Source organism: Perca fluviatilis, chromosome 20 (genome assembly GCF_010015445.1).
Source record: "Perca fluviatilis chromosome 20, GENO_Pfluv_1.0, whole genome shotgun sequence".
NCBI classification, from domain to species: Eukaryota; Metazoa; Chordata; class Actinopteri; order Perciformes; family Percidae; genus Perca; species Perca fluviatilis.
In genome coordinates this window covers 29,036,431-29,058,821 of record NC_053131.1, presented here as the reverse complement: position 1 = coordinate 29,058,821, position 22,391 = coordinate 29,036,431, and the positions used below count along the sequence as shown (strand labels likewise).

Below are 22,391 nucleotides of genomic sequence, written 5' to 3'. Positions count from 1 at the left end.
CCTTCTACGTACTGTAATGATTTAAATCCTAGGAAGACATTTAAAGTTGAAATCTGAGTTTTCTGTTGCACGTCTAAAACAACCTTTGAATGTTCCACCAAAACAAGTTCCTTCCCGAGACTATTTTGCAGCAGCACCGTGGCTCCGTCTGGTGCTTAGCGCTGTCCAAGACGATTGTGATTGGTTTAAAGAAATGCCGATAAGACCCTCCTCCACCGTGCTGTGGAGGAAGGTCGGTATATGTGAATGGTAAATTGGTTTAAATGTGATGGGTAAATTGACTTCAAAGTGCTAAAAGTGTGTGTCAACTGATTCTCTTTGAGTCCAGATAGACAATTGTCTTCTACAATGGAACTGACTGGCTGGTTTAATGTCATGACTTGATAAAGTGACCAAAGTGACCATTCAGTTTGTTCCTGTTCTTCAGCATTTCACGTATGACCACATATGTACTGTACAAGCAGAGCTATCATTACTGCAGGCAGTTAGTAAAACCTTCTTGTGTCCTGTCAACTGATATTTCCAGTTGTTAAGTAAATGACAAAATGGCAGGACAATATCTACTACTTGTTTACATAAACACATAATATAAACAATCTTCATCCCTTAGGGCACTTTCAAACCTAGTTCTGTGGACTGTGCGATTTGGGGGTGAAGTTTCATTTGGTTCGGTTTGCGTTCACACGGCACTTTGTCAAACGCACCAAACACTGTAAACACACGTCACACGCTCGAGACGGTCGCTTTTTTATTGGACGGAATATCCAAAACTCGCCGACACTTCTGCTCCCAGAAATAATGGAGCAACACCAAATTTATAACGTCTTGGGTTTTCTGGTTCTGCTTTAGTGTTTCTAATATTTTAGAAGAAGGCGAACAAAGAGCAGCTGACAGACAGCGAGTGAAGGAGAAATGATGATGTCACACAGACGACCAGTGATGTGTCCTCAGAACAGCTTATAGATCTGACAGTTATCATCCCTTAACCCTTGTGTGGTCCTTCGGGTCCCAGTGACCCGAAGGACAACACAAGGATTATGTACTTCCCTTTACAAGAAACAGGGTTTAGAGAGCAATTCTCAACAAAGTAAAGTAAGTAAGTAAAGTTTATTTCTAGAACACATTTAAACACAGTTTAAGCTGACCAAAATGCTGTACAAACAAGAACTAAGGTGCTGTATTAACCCTTGTTTAGAGAGCAATTCTCAACAAAGTAAACAGAAGTACATAATCCTTGTGTTGTCCTTCGGGTCACTGGGACCCGAAGGGCAACACAAGGGTTAAATCATTTCTAAGTCTGTAAATTGTGTGCAAGGTTAAAATTACAGTCCGAGACAGGTTATAGGAACTTCCCGACCCGCAGACTCAGAGCCGGAAACATTGCAAGCTTGCAGACCATGGGACTCACTCGAGAACTCATGAGTCGTGAGTCAGTCAATCGCGCAAATCTGTAGCAGACGAGCGAGTGAAGTCTCTCCTCAAGCTCAGGGTAAAGCAAATCCACAACAAAAGCCATTCTTTCACTTCTGAAATAACATCAATGTTCTGCACGTAGCCTAGCTAGACCTACTGTAGGTTTTGGTGTATAAATGTAGTATGTTTAAATGCAATTAGGTCGAGCAGACAGTCCGAAACATTGCAAGCTAGCAATACTGACTCAAGTGACTCGCACAACCCGGATCAGTTTAGTGAGTGACTCAGAATTAGCTGAATCCTTAAAAGGAATCGAGTTTGCCAGGCCTACTTCATGTGTTAAGTTGGCGGAGTGCCCCTTTAATGCAGCAGCTTGTTGGCATAGCTGTGATTTTACGCAGAGGTGTATAGTCCAGGTGCCAGAAAGTAAAAATCCTGCCATGTTTTTGGATCTGCCTCTACATCTAGAACAGGTGTTTTCACTAACGAGCTCATCTACCTGGTAGAGGAGCTGGTTTAGTGATGGTTGGGACAGCTGCTGGACAGGATTTCTACTTTCTGGCACCTGGACTATACACCTCTGGATTTTAGTCCACAAAGGGATGTTACAGTAAACACTTTGAGTTGTCTTTACACAAACAAAGTGTTAGTTCTTTGAGTCCAAATCATTCATAATTCATAGTTCTTTCATTGATTAACTTGTCATTGAGTTGTTTGCAGAAGATAATCTTAACTTAAGACGGGACATACTGTGTGTAATACACTTCAAAAGGAACTGTGTGAAGCAACAGGAGGGAGGCTTTTTGGGTCACTGCCTCTCTTGTGGCTGTAATACTGGGTTAACATATGGGTAAGTCATTTGTGTCTGTTCTTCTGTTTTCACTGTCTCTTTACCCCTAATTGACGTACTTAATTGCCCTATTAAACATATTGAATTTGCGAGGGAATGCTTTTGTGGCAAAGGGCAACTGTAAAGTAAATGGACCAAAGCACATTGCAAAGCGCATATTTGCGGTCATTTCTGTTTACACTAAATCAGGGATAATCACAGATACATTTACTATAAGACAAGAACAGGATGTCATTTCACATTGATAGCATGTGTCAGATAGTGAGTTAAGTGAATGAGCAGGATAACTGAGACAGACTAAAAGATAAAAGAGACACTGAAGGTTCGTTCTGTGTGTGAGTTTCCATTACAATCCCTCCGGTCTTATATACATGTAGACAGTGCTGTGCTGTAGCTCTTTCTGTAATACGATCCTGTCGCAAATCTAAAAGCCGAGATCCAAACTCCAAAAAACGAGAAATCCAGATGAAGTATCGTGTGCAAAAAGGAAAAAAAAAAGGGGTGTGGGGCTCTCCCTTTGTCAAAGGGAAGATACTGACACTGAAAGCATTTTAAACTAACACCTGTCCTGCTGTAGTGACTTTAAGTAAAGCGGAGTCTCTTATAGAGATCCTGGGATTAATAAAGTATAACAACATTATTATTACAGACTTCAGGTTGAGCTTTACAGCAGCTCTCAGCATTTCACTGATACATGGTTTAAAACGGTTTGGAATCTGCCCACGCAACACACAGACCAGCTCATCTTTCAAAACTCTTTACAAACACCCTTTTTTTAAATGGAGACCACTGTTGGGGGGTTCAGCAGACAGTGGAGACGTGAATGGATGATGTGAAACGTTACAGATGACACACATATTGTGCCCATGATGACACTGTTTTTCCTAATGCTATGGAGCATGAACCGGGGTTTGGGAAGCCCTGACAAAGCCATGTGTTTTCCGTGTGCAGTTAGAGTAGCTGAGAACGTAAATGAGCTGAGACGCCCTGTGGCTTTGCATTGTGGTCAGGTGGGCAGCCCAAGTCTTCTAACAGACACAACTTTCTCGAACATGACCCATAACTAACGGATGTTTAGTCTCCTTTTTCTACAATAACATAAAAGGATTAAGAAATATGAATGCCATGTGTATGCCATGTTGACAGTGAAGAAGTGCAGGGAGCACATAACAGCAACATGAAGAGCACACTACCTGTGTGGCTTACATCAGTCATGGCATGTACTAAAGCTTTTTCAAAACCCCAAGGCCAAGCAGTTATACAAAATGACTACCTATATTTGTCAGGATCATGGTACAATTGGATGTGCTTGATGCCTGAGTGATGTATTGCCAATACAATACAATGCAGATATGTAATATTCTGCTGAAGGAATCTTAAATATGGTGTGAGAATAAACTCTGTTGCTGTTGGCCATGCTATTAAAACTATACATATCTCAGTGGTGGGGTGTCAAACGTCACAGACTATTTGGTCAGAACATTGTGTTGAAGCTTCTGAACTTCAATGACAAGAAAAATTCCACACAAGATTCATTTGCATACGTGTCAAGTAATAGTGGTGTGTGGTGTGCTTACTGCAATACCAGACTGCGGGCTCAACACCACAAACTCTTCCAAACCATGCAGGGTTTCCCCCCACATCGTCAGGAGACGTGCTGTCGTCTTAAAAAGGACCGGTGTCAAGCTACAAGCCTCAATAAATATTTGGTGATTCTTGCGGCCTGCAGGTTACATGTGATATGCCGCACAATACCACAAGCTAGCTCAAGATCCAAGGATCATACAATGCTATCCAGCTTCTCAATATCTCGGTGTCTATATGAAGAATTCACCATTGAATCAGTGCACAAAGTAATATGAAAAACTTGAAAATGTTTAAGTGCACAAATAATATTTAACTAATAACCCACCACAAGAGTTGCATACATAAATAGGAAACCTAAAAGGTTGTTGATACCTAACCAGAAACATGACATAAACCACTCAAATGAGCAGCTGATAACATTAGCACTGCAAGTAGTCATGTACAATTTATAGGCCGTTGTTTACAAAGACCACATGCAATGCAGAAATCAAGTTTCATTATTCCTCCTATATTCCTTCCCAAGTGCTTTGGAACAATCTTCTTGGCAATGATATACACTTTAGGCTTCAGTAAACCTTCCTTGAAATCTATCCCAAAGTCCTTGCGTCACTTCAGCAAAGGTGAGCAAAGGATAAAAGTGGAATACCAAACCATACCAGATGCTTCATCGTGGACTGTACTGCATGAATCCCCCCACATCTGGCAGATAAATCAAGAGACACTGCTCATTTTCAGCTGCCTTACACCTTTCATGAGGTAAAAGATGTGCATCGCTGATCCCTCTGAATAAATATATATCCTTGCACTTTTTGGACCTAAGGGCTTGGAACTTATATGCTCCTCCAGTGGGATTGGAATCCAGAGCAATATACTGTGGCCAAGAACAATACTGTAAACCAGGGTAATGTTTAGACACTGATGTCTCCACAGGATACCGCTTCTCCCTTTCTCCCCTGCTACTGACCCTCATGCTGGGTACATCCATCAGAAAAAGCACAGAGCTTTTGTCTACATTATGCTAAATGGTTCCATGTTCTACATTAACCATGAGACACAGGTAGTGTAAAATTTCCAAGATGGGCTTCCAAGATTGCAGGGAAACACACTAAGCTAAACACTATGGTACTAATTTCCATTGCGAAAGGGCAACCACCTTCCACTAAAAACACTGTCTCTCATCTAGGAAGAATGCAGCCCCATGCACCTAACAATGTAATAATATCTGACAGCACCAAGATTGGTTTTTAGGGTATTTTTCCAAATTTGAAGAAATTGAAGAATGTCAAATCTTTTTTTAAAACTACATTAATTCATGAAATCCAGTTTTTCCATAATACACCCACACAGTGATGTCTGCAGAACAAATCTGAAGAGTTAATATTCTATACGATGGCATAGCGGATTTCTGTGTGATGTATGACATGTCTGATAGATGGCTGTGTCAGCACCTCATGGACTGAATGCTGAAAAAAATATTAAATTCCAAGGGTGATAAGTGTATGCTGGCATGTTTGAGGGTAACAGCCGAATGCTACCAAACCACCAGGCGTGATCTGAGGCAGCAATGATGCCAGGCTCTGGTGTGAGGCAAACCTATCCATTTCAATGGCATGCGAAATGAGCCACAAACACACAGTCCAGGGAAATTCATAAATGTAGCTTGCAATAGTAAATGCAAACCAGATTGAGCCCTAATAACAAATTTTAACTGCTTTGGAGTTTACTGGAAAATTCAACCAAAGTGCAATGAAATCATTTAAACTTATTTCCACCAGTGACAGGACTTGTCTTTAGGTAGCCCCGTGTAACTCATTATGATACATTACTGAAAAGTTACTTGTACTGTGATTTAAAGTCAATGTGGACTCATAACCAACTATATAATAATATGTATGAGGCAATATCTTTTATCTTTTAAATTTTACTTAATAATCAATTAAGTAAACGGAAACATAGGAACGAATTACATTTAAGGCTGATTTATAGTAGGCTCTAGAGCTGCCTACGCAAGTGGCCTACGCCGCTGGGAGCATTTATACTTGTGCGCTGGTGTGTCTGCATCAGACTGAGCAGATCATGTTGGACTTAAGAGCTGCTAAATGTTAAACAGTTACTTTTACTGAAATCACATCGGAGGAGATGGTGTGAATGACAATTGAACCGACTGAGGCAGAAGGAGGGGGAATTTTCTGTGCTTGTCCGGCCACTGAGAGACATGGATGAGTAAATGCGATGATACCAAACGGACCCATTACAGTTGTTGCAGTCTGCGTCGCTGTGATGTGTAGTTATTTTTCTGGGGAGATGCATGTCAGGCTACGGCGTAGGATACACATCTTCGGCACAGAAGAATGTATAAGCCGGCTTTTTAATCTCGTTACTGTAACAAAGTCGTATTTTGTGTACTTTTTTGAGTATTTTTAATAATCACTAACTTTTACCGTTTTTTTTTTGTTTGTTTTTTTATTTCAAGTCGTCATTAATTATTACAATAATTGAATTCATACAGCCCAATATCTCAAATCCCAAATTTGCCTTAAGGTTCTTTAAGTTCAAGTATTGTACCTCCCAATAATTCAAGCTCCATCTATTACAGAGGAAGAATAAAAGTCACAAACGCTGCAGCAGAGAAGAAGCTGCTGGTGTGGTTGCGGCCACAGGACGGCAGCGCTCCACAGAGCTCCATGTCTGGAGAGGTGACGCTCTACACTCAGCTGTTCCGCTCTGGAAAATATACATGTTCTATATGTTAACGTTCACTGGTGGTGTGCGGTCGCTCCTGGGCCAGGCCTAGCAGTTTGTGAAGAGCACAAAAAAATTCACAACAATGCAATAAGATTAAGGATGACATCATAATGGGTTATGGTTAAAGTTACTGTTATTGTACTTTGTGAGAGGCAAGCAAAAGTCACATCAGTTTATCACAACTTTAATGCACCACCCACTCGGCGAGCAAGCTAAGTGACCCAAATCAAACACACCCACAATGCAATGTGACCAGCATGTGCATGCTGGGTCTAGCTTAAATGCTCATGGTGGATCCTTCAGCTCCAGTGTTCTACTGTTTTTGATCATCCCTGTTGTGACTGCCGAGCGCTTGAAAAGCATTTGAGGGGCCCAACGGTACAAGAGGTTTAGTGGACTGGTTATATTATGCACTGGGAAGGAATGAGCAAAATTTAACCCAGTGTATATTGTGGAGGAGTGCTGTTCAGACAGGTGAATACAACAGCAAACTTATTAACAGTAACTCTCTAATGTCAACAACTTTTAACTGACCTACTTTTTACTTTAATTTACATTTACCCTACATTTTACACAAGTCATATTACTTTTACTTGACTAAACTTTCTTTAAAGTAACAGTCCATTCTATTCCAGTAAACTATTATAGTCCTCTTTCCCTCCCTGCTGATGGACTATCCATGGTGTCAAAGTGTTGACACACAGTAGTACATACATGTACAGTCTGTACATTATTTATCTTTTTTTTTTTACAACAGATAAACTTGGAGTTAAACTTCATAATCACTCAGCATTGACTGAAGCTAAGGTTCATGCCAGGCCTCATTTTGGCATAGTAAAGCTATCTGTCAAGTACATTGCTGAGAAGAACACAGGGGTGTGCTTACAGAGTCGTCATTAAACAGCCTGAGCCAGGCTAGTAAAAAAAGCACAGGTTGGAAGACTAGGTAGGTGGAAACCAGAACGCCTCTGGGTCCTGGAAAAGTTCAGGAATGCGCTGAGCGACATTTCTCCACTCCAGGGAAACAGAACCCCAACAGTGATCTGTTCATTAAGAGTTTTTCCAGGCAGGTAGGCTGCCGTCTTTTGGGACCCAGAGAACTTTTTACAGAAATGATCAGCGTTCTTTAGGGCTTGCACCATAGCCTCTGTTTGCCATTAGGATAATAGTGATGATGAGAGTGACATGTAGAATTGAATGTTTTCACAGCTCGTAAATGTAACGTGATTTCCGGAGGGCAACTTACATCTGTTGAGACAACTTACTTATTCTGTTTTTAGCCTCATTCTGTTTCTCCCAGTATCCTCTGGCCTCAGCTGACCTGTTCAAAAGAATGCAGGTTTTAATAGGCAATGGTAGCAAAAACTAAGACATTTGATGAATTGAATGTGTTAAAATAACAATACCAGTAAGTATGCCCAAATACAAGAAGATCTTTTTCATTTTGCAGGCAATAAAGAATTCAAAAGTATTAGTAGTAAAGTATTGCATAAAATATCTATTACATCTCTGTTGGTTTGTCACTCCAAACATATCTCAAACATAAACAGACACTTGTTATATGTGCCTCTGGTGTGTGTGTCTTGTTTTCTCCCTCTGTCTCTCTCTCTCTGTCCCTCGTTCTAGATAAAGGTTTTCTGATTCCAGACAAAAACAACACATTTTTAAAACCTGGCAGCCTCTGCAGGTGCCGATAGTCCTAATGGAAATGCAACATAGCCAACTATAAGTTTTTCTCAATGGCAAAGATACGGCATGTTCATGCTTTTACAGAGAACTAGCAAGTTTTGCTTTAATTTGCATTGTGCTTTTACTCAGGCATCAGGATGGGAAAAATCTACACTACAAAAAAGCATTTGACAACAGGTAGTTCTTCTGAGGTACAACATTATTGCCGGGCAACAAATAAGGAAGTAATGTTGTTGCATGTACAGTATATGCATGTGAAGCATTTATGTCTGTGTGTGGTCTCTAAGGGGTTTAAAACGACCCGTCACATGTTCCGTCTGTGATTTATGAGAAAACAGCATTGAATGAGAGCTATAAATACATACCACATGAATGATATTGCTCACACATTGCTCATATTGCAGAACAAGAACTGTGGACAACATAATGATATGAATTTCTTAAAACAACTTGTCCTACCGGAAACTAGTCTACATCCACGATGTTCCACTTCCGAGATCCGTTGCCGCCGGATTTCACTCTTTTCGGCCGGAAGTCCGTTACCTTCCGCTTTCTTTGGGTTGTAATTTTAAACTCCGGTAGATTTATGAGGACTACGGTTAACTGCTCCTCAGATCTCTGCAGGGTAAATCCAGACAGCTAGCTAGACTGTCTGTCCAATCTGAGTTTTCTGTTGCACGACTAAAACAACCTTTGAACGTACACATGTTCCACCAAAACAAGTTCCTTCCCGAGGCTATTTTGCAGAGGGGCCGTGGCCAAGGGGGTAAGCGAGCATCCGGAAAGCGTACCTCCTATGGGGAGCTTCTAAGGCTAACAAGCCATCACCTGCCGCTAGTATTCCATTGACTGCCATTCATTTTGGCGTCACTTTGACAGAGAATAACTTCACATCTGAAGCGTTTAAAGACTATATTTGTCCATTGTTTATTTCTAAAGAAACATGACAATGTATAAAAGGCTCCATTACCTTGTATCTCACGTTATGGCTCCGTAGCAGACGTTTTTGTAAAAATAGGCTAACGATTGTGTCACAACCACGCAACTTTCTGTCGCATAGTAGAGAAATTACTGTATAGTCAGGAGAAATTCGCAGGCAATCGGGGGGGGACAGCATACAGTCAAGAGAGAAGCCCATAGAGAGTCAATGAAAGCATCGGAACAAAATATTTCAGCAACGTTTTGATGGATTGGAAATACTTATGTGGCAAGTGAATTCATATGAAGGTTACTTCATATGAATTCACTTGCCACATACGAAAGTATTTCCAATCCATCAAATTGAGATATCTCTTGGCACAGCTACCAGAAGACTTACAACTTTCAGACAGGTTGCTCACGTCACATCTACGTCGTCAAGCTCAGTTGGAGGCTGCGTAGTACACTGTAAAATATTACAGAACCATTTAGTTATGTCCACTTAGTTCTTATTTTTAACTGAACGAGCTTATACAAGTTGTCGATTTTGAACTCAACTTTATGAGTTTTTGAAAGTTAAACTTGCATTTATTCGTTGGGTTGACTATTTAAAAAAATGTATGTGTTGATTGAACTTAGGTATGTAAGTTAAGTTATCAACCAATTGCAGTCAAGACTGCAACTGGTTCATTGGCTGGCCAATTCCCATGATGCAAGGCGGTAAATAGAGTTTTGTTAAAATTTGCTGAAAAGTTTGCAATTTGTTCGAAATACAAATGTAACTTTATGAATTCTGTTTATTAAACGTGTGTTTAGAATGTAGTGTTTTGTTGCCTGGTAATTGTCATTGTTGTGCTGGTTTACATTTGTAACCATGAGTTAAGTGACTGTTACGTTTGATAAGAGGTGGAGTATTACGGTGTTAGACATTGAGCAGTAATAGGCTACCTTCAGCCATTTAATCTTGCGGCGTGTCTATTCACTTGCCATTTTATGTCAAGTGACACAAGATCAGCAGAGAGGCCACTATTTTTCACGGGGCCCTGGGGTGGCCCCACCCAAGCACCCACGGTATCTCTGCTATAAATGTGGTTATGTTGTTTTAACTTGAAAGTGTGAGTTGAAATAAAGCAGAAAGGTATGTCTGTTATACTAGGCAAGGAAGGTTTCTGGCATTATTAAAGAAAATAAATGATTTGTTTTAACTTAAAGTATGAAGTTAAAGCAAGTAATACAGAGTTAAATCAACTAAAAGAACAACTTTAACAAAACTAGAACCCTGTAGTTACATCAACCTCATTAACTTTAATTTCTAAGTTGAAACAAAGGCAGTCTTCAAGTTGAGTGAACTTCGATTTTCAAGGCAGCAAGGGAACTTGCATTTCCAAGTTAAACTAACATGAAATTTATTACAGTGTACGCTTAGCCATCAGCGGAAAAGTGCTTCTAATTGACTTCACTGGTCTCCGTCGAAGTCTATTCTATCGCTGTGTCCATTCATTTTACTGTCTATAGCAGTGGCTCTGCCCGGTGCTTAGAGCTGCCCATGATGATTGTGATTGGTTTAAAGAAATGCCAATAAACCAGAGCGCGTTTTTCTCCCATCCGGGAATGATATGTGGACTAGCATGCGGACCCTCCTCCGCAGCGCTATGGAGGAAGGTCTGGCAATGCGAGACTAACCGGTAACTAACCTCTGTTTGAGTTGCTTTTTGTTGTCTTCAATGGTCAGAAGGTCCTCATGGTCCCTTATGAAGGTCTTAAAGGCCTCTTGTTTTCCCATGGACAGCTGTGGACCTGAGAGAAAAAGATCCGGCACTAAGACGTATGTCATATTTTACAGTTCATATCAACCAGGTCCATGCTGAAAACATTTGCTAAACCTTAAAAACCTAAACCTACCAAACAAAGTACCATCCTTACAAGAAACAAACAAACAAACAATGGAATTTGTGTCAGGTCCTGCTGTGCAGATTTGAACATTGAGACCTGAGCTGTACATGTTCCCACATCCACAGGTACTCCACTACAATCTGGCAGCCAGATGCGAGCTCGAGCCCCACCGATATAGTTAACCTCCCACTTATTACTAATTACAAACTGAAGGACTTAGCCTGCCATTCACTGTTTAAAGAGAACATAAACACAAATATAAACAGCAATTCTGAGCATGTCAGCATTACATGGCAGATGCCCCCCCGCCACCTAACTTTGGCAACTTGCCACATGAAAGGAATCTATATAATTTAGGACATAACATTGCTGATTGTTGATTTTTAATTTATAGGCTTGTAATATTATATAATGAGCATTTTTCTTTAAGTGCTATACAGCGGTTTCAAATACTTTTACCAAAAGAATAAACCAAAACATAACGGTTCACACTGATTACCCAAAGTGTGTACCTGCGAACATCAGATTTAATTGAAAATCACTATATTCCTTGCTGGCATTATGGTGATATTGCAGGCCACAAGGCTTAATTTTATTATTCAAAGATTTTTTATCAGGCCAATACAGTACCTAATGCTCTAAAGGTAACCTTTCACTAAGTGCACAGGAGTGGGAGGGGATCTGTGGAAACTCTAATAAAATGTCAGAATTAGAATTAGTTTTATCCCATTCAAAATTATCAAGTGATTTTACTAGACACCTGCCTCGACTTGACTGACAGTCTTAAGGACTCAGTGGAGTGCTGGATACACACCGTATATACGTTTGGGTAACAGGGAATGATCCCTGCTTGTGTTGGTTGCACAATAGGCCTCCAGTATACAGTATGTTACTTGGAATGTATTACTAAGAAAATATTGCCTTTTACTATTACTAAAGACCTGTGGGCCTGTTTTGCCATTGTTTTTTAAACTTGTTTTATTTATTTTGATTAATTTCTTTAAGTATATCTTTTTTAACGGATTGTGTTTTCTTTTTTGTAAAGCTACCTTGGTTATTCATGTTTTATCTGTACTGTGTTAAAAAATGCAAACTTTGTGGATTATCATGAATTAGAAATCGTAAAAAAAAGAAAATGACTATTCACATGGTGTGAAAAAGCAAATTAAAAAAAATGACATTATACCAAATGTGTCAGGCAACACTGAGCTCCTCTGCTATGTTGATTCAATAATAACATTTTAAAAGGACAACATTTCATACTGCTGTATACCCTTTAAAAAATGAGTACAGACCTTTTTCACAGCATATATTTAGACATGTCATATTTAGCAGGAAAAGAACAGGTGTAACTAATTACAGTAATAATGATGGCCTATTTCCATCAAGTGTCCAATTCCAGTGAGCCATGGCCAGAAGTGGCTCACCTAGAGTAAAAGGAAGTCATTATTAATGTTGCTGATTATTATTAATAACACCTGTGCTGTTCCTTCTATGTGAAAATGCCTGTTGTTAAAAAGCCAACAAGGCCTATTTACTCCCAAATGAGACCAAAATGATATGTAGACACTGAATCATGTTGGCAGGTAATTATCAAGAACTGCCGCTTGAAGGATACCATAATCAGTATGTGTTGTCACTGTCACTTTTCACATACTCAAAAACATGCTTTGTGGTGATACATGAACTCAGAAAAGTTTGACTGTGTATTCTAGTTCCTCTCAAGAGATTCAATCGCAGATACATCTGCCAATCTATCAAAGCTCTCTCTCAACCTAACACATTTACAGTAACAAGGTCTGTATTTCCAACAAACATGAATAGAAATGTTTTCCTTGTGAGTATTGTAAGACTGCACTGTATTGTGTATGACCGAATCTTATAATAGAAAACAAACAAGCATTATTTCACAAGATTTCAATGGCAAACCCAATGCTTCACAAGGATTTCCAACTCACCCTTGTTAAAATGTGTTGATCTTTGTGACAAAGCTGTTCTAACCAAAGACATACACAGGACAGTAACTCATGTGGGATTAATTGTAGGACAGTGAGACATTTTGTTTCTTTATTTTTGGAAAGTCCTGATTGAAACCAGCAGGCATCTCACAGTCATACAGTATGTTGGAAGAGCCAACCTCAACAAATCAGTTTAAGGGTTTTCGTGAGGGAAATGCACTCCATTCGACTCTTGTAAAAAGCAACATTCCAGGAATATCTAAGAGAGAGATATGACATCATAATGTGTTGTACCAGAATAATTTGTGGGCTAATGAGATCACATGGACCATAGGCCAACTTTCCCAATTCTTCTTTTCCGTGCTTCAAGTGCTGACAAACCACAGAGGTTTTTACAGGGGTGGAATGTGTTGTGACTATTATTGCTGTTTCAACAAATTTTTAGAAATGAAATACCAGCATAGTGAAGTATGACTGTACTGTTCCATCAATATATAAAAGGAAACAAATCTCTGACAGCAACTGTTATATGTTTGTAGAAAAAAACAGTGTGCTTGATAGAAAAACAACATTTCTGGTACACTGTGTGTTCCTACTGTGTCCTCCTGCAGGGGATAGTAGTATTTGACTCACTGAGGTGTCCTGTTGTCTTAGGCTTCTGCTTTGATGACAGAACAGTGTGGAGGGCCTGGAAGAATCATCAGCGTCTCATTACATGCTAGCAGGATTTACAGTAAGATCTAATTCTCCCTGTAAGTCCCAAGTCTCCCTCCACTTTCTGTGACCTTAAAACGAGTCATCACCAGCCTGAACTACAACAGAAACACCTTGTCCATCCAGTAGAGAACCTTTTACACCATAAAAGCACAAGAAGAAGACATGGTACATCTGTACCTGAATAAGAATACATTTACTTCAGAAAAACACATGAGGCATCTCAAAGTAGTCCAGTTTGCAATTTCAGTGCACATAGTAGAAATCCTGTTCTTCGAGGAACCCAAAAGACAGTGGTCGTCACAAGGAAAGAAAATAAAACTTCCCAATTTTCATGTTTTATTCTATGCTGGCAAAGCTAAGAGCCCAGTACAGAAGAGTGCATTATGGAAAGAGTCGATTATATGCCATTCAATCAGCATGAACGATTTCCATGGAAAGGTCATCATCATTACATTTACAGTTAATCTTCAGGGGACAGTAATTACCCTCGCCATAACCATAGAGGCTGTTGGTTACAGCACCAGAACCCAGAACCCTCAGATTAAACCTAAATTAAAACATACATAAACATTCAGTGACCCATGGAGCATGAGGAAAGTATAAGTGCAGTGCATTTGTTTTGAATTAGGACAGAGTAAAGAACAATGATCTAATGTGCATACAGTTTGGTTATGAGTCTCCAAAGTGGGCCATGGGAAATAGACACTCCAGATGTGAAGCATAAGATGTATAACAGTGCACTGTATAAAACAACTGTCAATTGTGTGTTACAAATTTTTTTTGCACTGTCTGTGTACGTATTTAAAAAGTAATTCAATATGTAACAATATAATGGACTCTGACACTGTAGATTTAACTAGTTCTTTAAGAAATCCCTGACACCAGGTGTGCTCCAGGATTCCACATTAGGAAAGTCAGAAATACTAAGTGTGAGAGGTGTCCTCTCTGATCCTTCTGGAACTGCTCAATGTGTTCTTAAAGCGTTTGCTTCCCAAAGTGCAGTCTTTCTGGACAACATTAAGCTTCCCCTGCTGGTTAACAGCTGATGGAGTCGGTTCTGCTCACAGTGTTGGTTGCAAACAGAGCAGAAAGAGACAGAAATTTCTCATGAAGTGTGAGAAAAGTGGATGCACATTCCAGAGTGGACATGTAACCGCTAGCGAGGGACTGCAGGATCATGGGATTTTGGGGAGGGTAGCAACTTTTCCACAACCAAATGGACAGTAATATACAGCACCAATATTTTTGGCAAAAGTACCTCATTTAGTCATTGTATAGTCTGCGTGTAACAGTGATGTAATCAGCTAACACAATCGCAGTTCGTGACTCCGATGCAATGTTAAAATTAGTCAAGCTGATTATCTTGCATTTTTCCCAAGAACCGACACACATTTTTGTAGGTGGGAAATGAGAAGATACACACTTAAAACAACAATGGCAAATGTGAGTACCCTCGAGTGATTCACTCACTTCACAGGTCAATGAGTCAGGATGTGTAAAAGTGGTATACTGGCATCCTTTCAAGCGTTAAAATGAAGAGAAGTGTATTTATTCTTAAACAGAAACACAGGAGAAAGATCCATTACAGTTCCAGCCTGTTTCCTAATACACTGTAGGCCAATGGAAAACATCTCTGCTATAGATTTTGACATTACTGTGGAGAAGATAAAACTACAGAACCATAAATGATGACACTCCAGACTATGGCAATGCCATTCAGAATGATAACTTTTCAGCTTATGGATTTCAATATCTCCCATTATGGAAAACTTTAGACCATGAGTGGTGTGTGGTGTGTGGTTGTAAAGCAGCAGATGCCACAAAGCCACAGTTCAACCCAATGGAAGTGGAACCCATGGAGCTCATCACGTCCAGGTGAAAGCAAATCGTCTGGTGAGATGACCCAAATGATCATGCACGCTCCGTATTAGATAACATACAATTCTGAGAGACTAATTCATATGCCACATCATTTATCAGTGGTTTTATAAACCACAGCTGTACAGCCATCCATCACAGTGCTCCTAATTGTCCCTTCGATGAATGACTGATTCGCTTACTACTTCTGACTGGACCGAGTTTGTTTTTTAATAGGCTCTTCTTTCAGAGACCCTGTTTGTAATTACCTCTTTGCTGGCCTTTTACCCCACTGGGCACCATTACACATACATGTCGAAAAGGATGAGGGAGCTGTGGTTAGCACAGACAGGAGCGCAGCCTCAGTGTGATGAGTTGCTGGCTCATACCCCAGTGCCCGATGGCTATGACCAAGCTCGTTATAAGGGCTCAGCTTTATCATCACACTTAAGGCTCCACTTAACCAAAATTAAACAGGAAAGGCCAAATAAATGCCGCCGCTGGCTAGGTAACATATCTCAAAGCTTGATTGGCCTGACTTTCAGCAACCTCCACATCCCTGTTATATTTAAACCAAAGTCATGTCTGAAAGGGTTACAAGTAGACTGAAAATCCAAGAGGAGTTGCAGTTTGAAGTCTCTGCCATCTCTGAGTCTTCATTATTCTTTAATTTCCCTCTGAAGGAACATGCCATGGCCAAACTACATGGAGATAACCTAATCAACTCCAACACTGTGATGATACTCAATTCAAAACCACATGTAAGAGTAATCTGCAGTTACTGGAACTGAAAAAAAGTGCTTCTGTTTAATTAGATAATTTGTGAGATTTCAATGTATATATTAGCATGTTTACCTAAATGAGATATATCCTTGTATTAGAATAAAAAAAAAAAATAAGAATTAGGCATTTAGGAATTTAGACATTTTCTCAAATGTAGTGGATCCAGGTTTGTTATCCCGGTCCGGTCTGATTAGTGTCTCTTGGGTTTACATTGCCGCATTCTTGGCCACTGGTCTCTGCTTCAGGTTCCAGTAAGTACCGTACAGTAGGTTTTCAAATCATCAGCTTTTCATCAGCAACAAATTACAGGTTTAATATACTGTACTTTCTAATGTTGCTGACAAGCTTACACTGGGCCACTTGAATGACCTCTAAAAGGAAACTACTAATTACATGCAATCCCAGTGATGACATTGTTTAGAAATAAGGGAGCTCTGGGATGTCAGACTCTTACTCTGTGCAGTAAAATCCAGAAATCAAGGATTTGTCATGCCCCACAGACACACTGAAAATCAGCATGACCGCAAAGAGCTGCCCACATTCCAATCGAGAGAGATCACCTGTCTGTACTAGCACCTAATTTATTACCAAGTCCTTGCTTCTGCTGGGTCAGAGACTGACTGTCATGTTAAATGGAGTCAGTGAAAATGTGTTGAATTTATACAGTACTGATACTTTCGACCCATTCTTACTATTAGTAGCTGTGAGCAGCCACAGTGTAGCGCTGAGGACCAACTCCATTTCTGAGGAGTATCTGAGGACACCCACACAAACACAGAGAACATACTCTTTACACAGAAAGGCCATAGTTTGCCCGGTAGGGTTCAAACCTACAACATTCTTGCTGTGAGATGACAATGAAAACCACAGAGCCACCATGCTGCTAAAGTAGTGCATAAATCATAAAGGGTTGGTTCACCCAAATTACAAACAATAACAACAAACAAAACATAAAATAAAATAAAGTATTTAACCAAAGATTGTGAGATATCCGTCTCTGAGAATTATGACACCACAGCAATACAATAAAGAGTGCAATGTTATTTGTGGAGTTTACAGCAGGGAAAAAGACATCTAAAACATTCCATTTTTCCAGAGACAGTGTCCCGGTTAGTCTTGATAGCCCACATCGCTGTGGACAGCTTTCTATTAGAACTGGGATGGAGGCAATCCACCCAGGGAAATAAAAGACTATCTACATGGCTACATTCCAGTATTTATAAGTTAAAGGAATTTTTTTTTTATAATTTGGTTCAACCAACACTTTAATGCCGTGCCGGGATTATATGACCATACATTGCTAGCTTAAGCTATTAATGCTATCTGGAGAGGTCTTGAGCCAGGAAGACTGGCTCCTCCCACTTCGATGGGGGACTGGCCTCAGCTGCTGGGAGTCTATAAAGCTGGGTGATTGCATGAGTTCTGCTCTCACTCTCCCTCTGGGCAGGCTGGTGCCGTACTGGCACCAAACTTGTTTTTTTGTTTGGTTTTATTGTGTTAAGTTGAACCCCTGTTTATGTTAAGCGTTAGCATTTACACTTCCATAGCATCTACCGCCCACAATACACTACTGATTACTGATGTCACACACAGTAGTTTACTTCAGTTTAGTTTTCTAATAAATGTACCTGTTTATTTAACTCGTTGTGAGGACCTCCCTTCTTTGTTATGCTCTTAAACAAGCTGGGCATAACAAAGAAAATAGCAGCACCATGTATCCAAACTATGTCACGGTTCATTTGGACCCCGTTTTGTTACACCTTTTCCGTATCACACCACATCTGGAGGCTGCAAACATGATCTTAAATCTTGACAATACTAAATGTAAATATTTGCTTTGTAAAGAGTAAAAGTACCTCTTTTCATGTACTGTATAGCTCGTCCTTCATGGTCCGAGATGGTGTCCGTGCTTTCTTCCCTCAACAGTGGCATTGTCAATACCTTCGAGGGACTCTGGGAGGCAAGGCTCTGGCCATTGGTGATGTTAGCAAGCTGAGCAGCAGCATCCTGGGCCCTTTTTTTTTCCTTCTTCAACATCTTAACAAGGATACCTGTAGGCACTGAGTTAAGGGCTCAAACTCTCTTTCTTTGGAAAAAAGAACGGGATGGAAAAAGAGATCTTTCACTCAAACTTAGCAATTTTAACTCATGTTGAGTGTTTAGAATTTGATGTACAAATATACATGGAGACTTCTTTGAGGATACGGGTAGACAGTTTATCCAAATATTCAAAACAAACGAATGACTGAGTTGACAATATACAGTAAAAGGGAGGAATCCATAGTGATTTTCTAAAGGCAGTGGGCTTCATTGTAGGCTTTTAATATTGGCAGACATGTGCTCAGCGTCTTACCTTCCAGGCTCGGGAAGATGTCATGGTCTGGGATGAATCAGCGGTGAGAAGAGAGGAGCCAGAGAGGCTGCACACACTCTACCAACATTCCACGACAACTTCTCCCACTGATGAGGTTGTACTATGTGTGCGTTTGTCTACTTGAATCCAAGTGTAGATGTGTCTGTACGTCTGGGTGTGCATGTGTGAGTGTGACAGAGAGTAACTGAGTGGCTGCATGAGGAGGCTGAAAGGCAAGAATTGCCGCTTAGATCCTGTTCACATTTTTATTGCCATGACACGTTTCACTTCTCCATATGCAATGTCTCTATGCATTAGGAACATTTACTGTAATCGTTTCCTCTGTTCCATGTACTGTGTTTGCTTCCAACTCCATTGTTATAGTATTACTGTATTCGATCAACTGCCTCCTGCTCAAACTGCTTTCAGCTGGCCTCACATATATTTTTTGAAATAATAACGCACACAGCAGAGCACTGATTCGTTCTGCACTTTCATATGGGATTATCAAATTGACGCCTGGTTGCTATGCTTCATGACTTGTGGAGCTACGTTTACTGTATAACAGTACACTGCTGTTTCCACAACTGGTGAAAAAGGAAAGGACGGTGCTAGCAGAGGCAATTGTTTTGCAATCAGAAGTGCTGACGGAGGGAAAACTGTAATTGTATGAACTAAAAGTGCATGGGAAAACAGTTTAAAGAAAAACGTGATCATGCCAATTTAGAGATTGCTTTTAAGATGTCAACAGTAAGCAAGAAATCAAAGCTTGTCATGGGTTAGCAGGTATCGGGGAAAGGCTTAGCTAAAGTTATTCTATAAGAAGTATGCTTATGGAAATAAAAAGCCTGTTTAACCTTTTGTTTTGATCCCTTACATTACCTACATGAATAAAACATTTTAGTCTCATAAAATATTCATTCAGCTCCTACCCTGTGTGCCTGTTTTTCCACTATAAATGGAAGTGTGCTTGATGGCCTAATCACAACCCTTAATTAAGAGACAACACATTAGTCTGTTCTTCAAGCATGGTCCTATCATGAGATTAGCAGACATCTACTTGTGGCCAGACTGAAACTGTGGTGGTCAGCAGATAATTTGGGATGTTCAAAGAATGTCATTATTTTGGATGATGAATGGACGTAGTTTTGAAGGAGCTGGAGACGTTAATTTATATTCCTGTCAGCCAATACAAAGGGGATGTCAGTGGGAACAATAACATGAAGGAACCAAGTCTCCAATTACAGTTTCCAATGAAACCAACCATGCACTCCTCTCAAAACTGCCAACATCTAAACCCGACACAGTTCCAAATGACCTATAGAAGCCAAGTTTTACAGAGAAATATGACTGTTTCTGTGGGTCCTATGTCATTGTTTCATACAAGTCATTACTTCAGACTGTTGTTCACCAGGTTTTTCCATTATTGAGATATCTGGCATCTGATATCTTCATTTATGCTGAACACTACCATAGACTTCTAGTATAGGATGAAAATTTCTCTTGGGGGTTGCACGTTAGATCTGTGGGCTGCTTCACATGCCATGCACTCAAAATGTGGTCAAACTCAGCTCATGATGTGCATTCCATCTCTCCTTCTCATCTTTCTTGTCACTCTCTATTATACGGTCCAATAAAGCAGACATCACAGGAAATAAAGAAAATGCCTTTAAACTTACCACAGCTAGCAAAGGTGCAGTGCCAATCTCAGTGGTGCCACAAATTTCTCCCTTTTCAACGTACCAAGCAATACAAGTATGACAAATCTTAAGATTCTAGATTGAGATTGAGCATTATGCAGTCCCTCCAGAAAGCGATCGCATAATTCAATGCATAATCAGCCAAAGTCCACATAGTTATGTGGGGGCCACAGTTTTTAAAATACGCTGCACTTTTGCCGTATAAATTGCCGATTTCCGTGCAAAATATGCGGGGCTTGCATGATTTCATAATCCACGCATTTGCGTTGCAAAAAAGTCACATATATCTTAGCAGAAAGTTGAAAAATGTTGCGTTTACTTCACACAAGAGCAGCCATTTTCCCCTGTTGCCATGGGAACGTTATGAAGTGATGTAATTACGCGACGTGAACATCATCGAAAAGCAGGGTGTTGGGGGAAATCACTTTTTTTTCTCTTTTTCATCAAACCGAAGTTTGCCGCAATTTCATTGCATAAAATTGGATAAATATCCCGCATATTTCATCACATTTTTTAAGAAAGCGTGCCGCATAATCAAGGATTTTTGCCCGCAACAATAACAAAAAAAAACTAAATTGTTATTTTCTAGTAAAAATAATCTGAGCTTATTGAATTTAGATAAAGAAGGAAAGTTTGACTAAGATCCACGCTGCTAATATAGTCTTTCTTCTTTCAAAAAGCTACAGGATGATGAAGCGATTAGATTTTCTTTGCACCTTTAAAAGATGCATAATACACTAGTTAGAAATAATCCTTGCATCCAAGTGTTGAGGAGCATAATAAAAACAAAAACAATTTGCAATTCTGTGATGCTGCCTGTGTTGACACTTAAGGTGTCCATCTCCACCCCTGGGAATACTCAGACATATGTGGCATATCTTATAGTCTCAACTCAAACACATTACATCCTACTATTGGTGACAGGATGCATGAAGACCTGAACTAAATGAAAAATTAGAGATTAGGTCAATGAAGCCCCAAAAACTGCTCCTGTAAATCCTTAAAAAGTATATGCTCTATATTATTTCAAAGACAAAGGACCATAATTGGGGTTTGGATGTAAAAACAGATCAGAGTCTCAGGGTCAGTTACGTTTACAATGTGCAGTGCAAAGAGAAAAAACACTAAACTGGAGCCAGTTGTCCAAAAGACACCAAAGACTTGCCAATGCTAATGGCAACTCCTCTGTCAACAGAGCATTAAGTGGTGAGTGTGCTTACAACAAAAGCAGTATCCTCTATTATTCACTAACATTGTTTTCAGCCCTACCCTGCCTCAGATCACTTAAACACAAGTTAATTTAGTTATAATCAGTTTAATCGAAGACCAGGCAAACATATCCAATCTGCAAAAGCACTGATTTAGGTAATTTCATTCAATCAGCACTCATTTACATATATGCTAAAACTGTATGCAGCTGGCAGCAAACCTAAGCTCTTGGCTGCATCTCTGTTTGACAACTTTAAATTATGTATGTTGCTTCATTGGCACAGAGTTCTGGATGAGCTACACAGCTGACAGAGTCAAAATACATTTATCCAAATACAACTTTTAAACTGCAATGTCCAAAATGCCAAAACATGTTGAAATGTCAGGATAAAATTCCCTTTTCAAAAGTGAATTAAATATACTTGATTGTTTTCTCATTCGGCACTGAAGCAGAACCCAATGCAAGGTTCTTATACCTGCTGTCTCTATTTTTTCCACAGCCTTTTTTCACCAATAAAGCAGCAAATGTCAACCTGCTGGTGGCACTGGATAAAAAGTCAGGGGATCACCAAAGTCATTAGGATGCATCGTCTGGGACAAACATCTGTGCCCATCCATCAGGTAAATGCCCACATATTTTACCAGCTAACCAAAGTCCCTACAGCCATGCTACTAGAGTGGCTAAAAATAAGAAACTAAACATCACTAGCCCAGTACAA

At 39.9% G+C, this 22,391-nt stretch overlaps 1 protein-coding gene across 3 annotated transcripts in view; it reads right to left on the bottom strand.

Annotated features, from left to right (window-relative positions):
• Positions 1–22,391, bottom strand: part of kif6 (kinesin family member 6) — a 67,402-nt gene that overhangs the window by 8,421 nt on the left and 36,590 nt on the right. For all 3 annotated transcript variants that reach the window (XR_005637446.1, XM_039787019.1, XM_039787020.1), the window contains 3 exons: positions 18,267–18,461; positions 10,897–10,999; positions 7,861–7,916 (listed from right to left, as the gene is read on the bottom strand). Coding sequence is in view for 2 of the 3 variants with exons in the window: in XM_039787019.1 (XP_039642953.1) it covers positions 7,861–7,916; positions 10,897–10,999; positions 18,267–18,461 (354 nt within the window). In the remaining variant the exon portion in view is untranslated. The remainder of the gene's footprint in view (positions 1–7,860; positions 7,917–10,896; positions 11,000–18,266; positions 18,462–22,391) is intronic.